Source organism: Protobothrops mucrosquamatus, unplaced genomic scaffold (genome assembly GCF_001527695.2).
Source record: "Protobothrops mucrosquamatus isolate PMUCROS unplaced genomic scaffold, P.Mucros_1.0 scaffold19, whole genome shotgun sequence".
NCBI lineage: Eukaryota > Metazoa > Chordata > Lepidosauria > Squamata > Viperidae > Protobothrops > Protobothrops mucrosquamatus.
Genome location: NW_015386404.1, coordinates 1,149,791 through 1,156,715, shown reverse-complemented (window position 1 = coordinate 1,156,715; position 6,925 = coordinate 1,149,791). Strand labels below are relative to the sequence as shown.

Genomic DNA, 6,925 nt, shown 5'->3' with positions numbered 1-6,925 from the left:
AGGGGGGGGGGGGGGGGGGGGGGGGAGAAGAGGAAGAGGGAAAGATTGGATTGTGAGGAAGAAGGGGGAGGGGCAATGGAAGTCCAGCTGAGCCTTATGAGAAGCTTCAGCCAACCAAGGTCAACTATCAATATGCAGAACTGGGAACAGAGAACCTGTTTCCTGGACCTAAACAATATACAAGCACCTGAGTGGACATTTGCAGATAACTGTTTGCATGGGAAAACCTCAGATCCAGCTTACGCTACTTCTATAACCACCTACGCTTCAGTAAAGTACACCCTTGGCAAAAGCAAAGGGCCGGAAGCCTTTCTTAGATGACTGAGGAGGACGGTTGACACTTGGAGCAAAGATCTCCAGCAGGTATGGTCCAACTGCTGTTGGTGAGTCATAATCATGTCTCCAGTGCAACGGATCCCAAAGAGGTTCTCCACCGTCTGCTCATCTGCTATGGCAACCCTTCCCCTTAAGCCCCTCCTCCTTTTTTCCCCAGTTTCAGCTAGAAGCGCCAGGAATGGAAGCAAATCTGTTTTGGCAAAGAACTCAATCCCAGCTTCCCAAGCAATATCTAGAACATCTTAGGAAGGGGAAAAAAATATTTTATGGGATAAATTGCTCTCAAGACTGGCCCATTTTGTTCAGAGGTTTCGGAAATGTCTGTTTTATTCAATGCCAAGACTGGCTCTTTTGAGCTTGGGACATTCTGAGGTTCAGGGCATCAGTGTGGGGATGGCAAAGAACGTCAAGAGACGACTTGTGGCCACATGACTGAATCCAGTGGTGGGATTCAAATATGTGAACAACCGGTTCTCTGTGTGGATGCCGCTTCTGGGAAGTCCATTCTGGGCTGGCAACAAAAAATTAGCTACCGGTTCTGCCAAAGTGGTGCGAACTGGCTGAATCCCACCGCTGACTGAATCCCTGGACTTTTTTGGCAAACATTGTATAAGCTGGACTGTTGCACATCTCTGGGGAGGTTAGACTGATGGTGTATAGCAGAGGTTCCCAGCCTTTTTTGGCACCAGGGACCATCTTTGTGGAAGACCATTTTTCCAAGGACCAGGACTGGGGGGAGAGATGGAGAACACAGCCTAGATCCCATATATGCACAGTTTCTGTAAGGACCCACCTCAGCTAACCACCCAAGGAAGCAGAATTCTTGAAACAGGCATTGTCTCAAAAGTTCTGCTTTCTTGGGTGGTTAGCTCACCTCCAGCTGTGTGGCCCAGTTCCTAACAGGCCATGGACCGGTACTGGTCTGTGGCTCAGGGGTTGAGGACCCCTGGTGTATAGATCAGATCCTGTGCCAGCTTTTAGAACAGGAAGCAAGTCTGAAATAGTGGTCAAATAGCACCATCTCAATACCCAAGGCCAACTTTACACGATGCAGCTAATAATCCCATTTCCTCGGTCACCATAACATGCCAAACTAAAAATGTGGTTGGCTAGTTGGTTGAGCAGCATGTTGTCCAAACAGAAGAGAAGAGAATACTTGTAGCTCAAGGCTGAACTGCGGGGTCCTTGGTACTCTCTGAGCTGGGTGGTTTTCTTGCAGCTGTTTCATTACCCAACTAGGTAACCTCATCAGTACTCCTGATTGCACTGATGAGTACACCTAGTTGGGCAATGAAACATCTTTGAGAAAACAACCAAGCTCAGAGAGCACCAAGGTCTTTACATCTGAACACAACCAAGACTTTTGCCATCAGTGAGAGTGCGTATCGAAAAGAGACAACAACCAAACATCCTTTTGGCACGTTTTGGGGACAATGCCCCAGACTTTAATCTCTCTTTTTCAATTTTATTTGTCAAAATAACTTTTAAGTATTCCTGGACAAGTCACAAACATTGTATGTGCAGTAATAAAAATAATTTACTCTCAACAAACGAAGGTATAATAATATACACCATAGAGTTGCAGTGCAATGAAGAGCATTGATTTCTTGTGTCTTTCCTCTCACTCTCCCCTCACCCCACCCCACCCCAATAGTCCATAAAGTGCATTGCAAGGGCTTGGGTGAACCCCCATGGAATGGCAGCTAGCAAGTGGGTCATTTCTGATTCCCTTTGGCGAATCCAGGTGCACGTCTCCCTTCAACAAGGAGTACTGAAGTGGGGGGGGGGCGGAGAGGGTGCATTAACTTGCCTGCAGCTTGGCCTCTCCAGGATACAATGGGTAGTAACATTCTTCCACCCAGACTTTTCAGAAGTCTGGACCTCTTGAGGGATTCGTTAAGGTAGCGTTCCTCTCCTCTCCAACTCCCCCGTTAGGTGGTATGCTTGTATGCAAATGATGCGGCAGCTTTTTCTTTCTCGCCAGATGTTTGGGATAGTCACCTCTCAAAATCCTCAAGAGATGCCTGGCAAACTGGGGAGAGGAGAGTGACAAGAAAGGGAAAGGGAAGGGAAGGGAAGCTGGTCGGCTTTTGAACCCCACTGTATGGGTGGGTGGATCACTGACATATGCAAAATAGACCTCCTTTCAAATACACACACACACACACACACACACACACACACAAGATAAAGCAATAAAGGTCTGCCTCTAAGATAGAATTCAACTTCAGTTTGCTATTTCTTTACTTTTTGGGGGAGGGGGGATAACCCTTAGCTTTTCAAACTGGGTGCCTTCTACAGGTGTTGGGCTACAACTCCTCTAACCTCAGCTCTGGCTAGACCTGATGGGAATTGTGGTCCAACGCTTTTGGAGAGCAAGAGGTGAAGGAAAAGTGCTTGACTTTGAGCTAGGGTAGTGTTTCCTAGGAGGGAGGGGGGGGAGAATGAGCAGCTGTGTCTGTGTCGTTGCACATGGGCTATTGTGCCTCATGTTACAGGCGTCCTACCTCTGCTCAGCCTCCCTGGCTGCCCGCTACAAGGCCGCAAAAGTTGAGATATAAATCCAACAGATCAATTCAACAAATCAAAGACAGTTTGGTGGTAGTGAAGAGAAGACGGCCCCCTTCAGCAAGAATGCTTCCGTAGGACATCCCAGCCAGATGTTCTTTTTCAGCAGGGCCTCCACCCCTCCTTTCCACAACCCATATATAAGCACTCCACCGCTACTGAGCATGCTCAGTTCACTTTAAACTACTTTTGCTTAGGTTTTGAAAGCCTGAAAGCTCAGCTTTTTCCTTGAGCCACTAACCCAGTGGTTCTCAACCTGTGGGTCGGGACCCCATTTGGGGTCGATCGACCATTTCACGGGGGTCGCCAAGCAAGGCTGTCCGCCATTTTTTTTGTCTGCCATTTTTTTTGTCCGCCATTTTTTCCCCTTTTCCAGCGGGTGCCTTACCTCCCTTGGGCTGGGCCAGCTGGTGGTCGGCCTGCTCTGTCTCTGCCGCTTGCCAGCTACGCCTCGGCCGGCGCAGGGGGCAGAACCACGCATGCGCGGCGCTCCCGGGCAGGGAAAGTCCTTGACTTACGACCGGTTGGGTAGTCCTCGACTTATGACCGATTTAGTCCTCGACTTACGACCGGTTTAGTCCTCGACTTGCGACCGGTTGGGGTCGCGGCATTAAAAAGGTTGAGAACCACTGCACTAACCTCTCTCCCTTCTTTTACTCAGCAGCCCAGGGGCCGCAGTGCATCCCTTTCCTTCGCCAAAATAAAACCAAAGGCAAGGGGCGATTTGCTAGTTTCACATCCCAGAGAAAATAGACTTGAGCAAAAGATGCTCTTCAGGTGTGTTACGCACATAACATTTATATTGACAGAACATGCTGGCTAAGTTGAAGGTCCCTGCAGGGTGTCTGCTTAATAAAGCTGGGACTTAATAAAACGGGACCGTCTAAAAGAGGAGTCGATTTCCCTTGAATCAGAACAGCAAAAAGGGGAAGGATGGGCAGAATGGTCCAAAAAAATCACCTCTACTACCTGTGGTTCCCGTGTTCTCCCTTTGGCTTTCATTGTAAGTCGGCCTACTTTGCCCCCCCCCCCTCCCTCCTTACTTCAAGAGTCACCTTCAAATGCAAAGGGGGTTGACTTAGTCACACATAGTCAGACTGCAAAGTGCTTTTAGGCTTGTAGTGGGTTGCACAGTGGGTTGCACTGCTGGAAATGGGGGGGGGGGAGAGTCCCTCAACAGACCTTCCCCCCCAACCCACGAATCACACAACCTTCTTGAGGGGTGGAGAGTAAACAGGCACTACTGAAGGACGGGAAGGTGTCCTCTCTGTCTGTCACGCGTTCTACCTGGCATGCACAAGACACCCCCGTCACGTTTCTCCCACCCCCCCCCCGAAAACCTCCTCGACTGGGGGGGGGTCTCAGGGGAGCCTCGGAAGGCCGGCTGCGTCCGGGGAGCTGTCCGACGCTGGAGGTGCTGAACTGGGGTGGTGAGAAGCCATTTTGGCTGGCTCGAGTCAACCCATCACGACTCGCTTGGTCGGTCGTCATCGCGTGTCTTGCGTGTGGGCTGCGTGCGTGTGTGGGTGTTCATGTGTGGGTGCGTGCCTGTGTGTGTGTGTGTGTGTGTGTGTGTGTGTTTTCAACGGTTGTTTGGATATTGCATAGCAGAGAAAAAAACCTGATCGGAATAAAAAAATATGTATAAATAAAATGGGACGTCCCTGACAGACGGCCTACTACGCTTTTCCCACGGTGATATCTCCCCCTGCAAAAGGAGTCCGCTGTGGCGTGTGCATTTAAACCAGGGGTAGTCAACCTTGGCTCTTTTATGACTCGTGGACTTCAACTCCCAGAATTCCTGAGCCAGCTAAGCTGGCTCAGGAATTCTGGGAATTGAAGTCCACGAGTCATAAAAGAGCCAAGGTTGACTACCCCTGATTTAAACTCTTACATTCCAGCTCAAGTCGTCAAAATGCAGATGGTCGGCTGCTTGGACCTCATTTTTCGCCCACAAACCACACATAGCCCGGCCCCTAAAACCGTGCTTATTTGAAAGAGGGGCAAAACCCCCACCCCCATCCTCATCCTGCTCCCACCTCCTCTGTTGCCTTCCTCCCCTCGATTCCCCATCCCGAAGGCTGCTCTCACAGGACCTGTTAAAGACCCGCCCCCGCCAATAACATACCATTTAAAAAACCAAATCGGGATCCATTTGGGACCCTCCTCCCCACCCCCTCCTGAGATCCAGCCTTTACACTTAAACGCGAAGGGACTGTTGAACGAATCAAGAAAAGGTCTTAAGGCCAAAGACCCCCCACATTTTTGCAATTGCCCTCCACCGAATCCGTCGGGGAGGGCGCTTTGGCCAAATTGCCGCCCCCTCCCTTTGCAGGGAGCCCCCAGCCAAAGTCGGACGCCTCTTGCGTCCGTTCGAGCAAACTCAGATGTAAGAAAATAACCCTCTGGAACTGCCTTTCCCTCCACCTCGGGTTTCGTTCCCCAGAAAGTTGGCTGTGGCGCGTTTCTGCGCCGGGTTTCCTTTCCTTCCTCCTGCGGGGTGGGGGGTGGGGGTGGGGAAGCCGAGAATCCAGAAGTAAACGGGGGTGGCGACGGTGGTGGGGGTGGTGGTGGGGGGCCGTTGGTTTCCAGCTGCCTCTGGCCCCGCCCGCCTCTACACGTCGCTGGACGTCCTGGGTCGGGAGGCGAAGCCGCCCGGGATGCAGGCGCAGCAAGCCAGCCACAGAGACTTCTGGATCTCGGGGTTGCGGAAGGCGTAAACGACGGGGTTGAGGAGCGAGTGGCAGGCGGCCGGCAGGGCCAAGGAGTAGGTGTAGACCTCCGGGTAGGAGGCGTCGGCCACCAGGCAGTAGACGGCGAAGGGCACCCAGCAGAGGGCGAAGGTGCCCAGGATGAGCGAGAGGGTGGAGAGCCCCTTGCGCGTGGAGGTGGCCTGCGCGCTGGCCATGAACTGGTGCTGGACGGCGATCTGCTGGGCGTGCCGGCAGGCGATGCGGCAGATCCGCCCGTAGAGCTGCAGCATCAGGCCGAAGACGAGCAGGAAGGCCACGGCCAGCACGGCGGCGTTGTCCCGGGTGACCGGCCGCAGGACGCTGCAGGCGCCGGGCCGGCGCAGGCAGTTCCAGCCCAGCAGCGGCAGGAGCCCGACGGCCAGGCAGGCCAGCCAGAGGAGCAGCAGGCCGGCGCCGGTGAAGGTCCGCGTGCGCTCCGAGTGGTAGGTGAGCGCGTTGGAGAGCGACAGGTAGCGGTCCACGGTGATGGCCAGCAGGCTGCCGACCGAGGCCGAGAAGGCGGCCAGCAGCAGCCCGGCCGCGCTCAGCCGGGCCGCCTCGCTGGGCGGCTGCAGCAGGTAGTGCACGCCGAAGTTGACCACCAGCCCCAGCCCGGCCAGCAGGTCCGCCAGCGCCAGGCTGCCGATGAGCAGGAAGGGCGGCGCCCGCAGGCCCGGCGCGTAGAAGAGCACGGCCAGCACCAGCGCGTTCTCGCCGGCCATCAGCGTCCCGGCGGCGCACAGCGCGATGTCCCAGGGGCTGACGGCGCCCCCCGCCGCCGCCGCCTCCCCGCCGGCCCCGCCGCCCGGCCCGGAGCCCTCCCCGCCCGCGCTGGCCGTGGCGCCGGGAGACAGGGCCACGGCGGGGCTGCCCGCGGCGGCGGCGGCGAGGTGGGTGGGCGGCCAGAGGCTGGCCAGGGGCCACGAAGAGGCGTTGAAGAGCACCAGGAGACGCTGCTGCTGTTGCTGGCGGAACTGCTCCTCCATGGCGGCGGCCGGGATGGGGAACATCGCTGCGGCTGCGGGAGGAAGAAGGCCGGGAGAGTCAGCGAGGGAGAAGGGAAGGAAGGAAGGAAGGAGGGAAGGAAGGAAGGAAGGAAGGAAGGAAGGAAGGAAGGAAGGAAGGAAGTTGAGGGAGGGAGGGAGGGGTAGGGAAGGAAGGAAGGAAGTTGAGGGAGGGAGGGGTAGGGAAGGAAGGAAAAAAGGAAGGAAGGAAGGAAGGAAGGAAGGAAGGAAGGAAGGGAGCCTAAACGCCCCGGCCATCTCCCGGCGCTCTGCACCTCGTCCCCG

General features: G+C 54.8%; 1 protein-coding gene across 1 annotated transcript; it reads right to left on the bottom strand.

The window, feature by feature from the left end:
• Positions 1 to 5,518: 5,518 nt before the first annotated feature.
• Positions 5,519 to 6,646, bottom strand: LOC107282923 (G-protein coupled receptor 12-like). Its single transcript, XM_015810761.1, has one exon. The coding sequence runs from the start codon at positions 6,644 to 6,646 to the stop codon at positions 5,519 to 5,521; it is 1,128 nt and encodes a 375-aa protein (XP_015666247.1).
• Between the last annotated feature and the right edge of the window lie 279 nt (positions 6,647 to 6,925).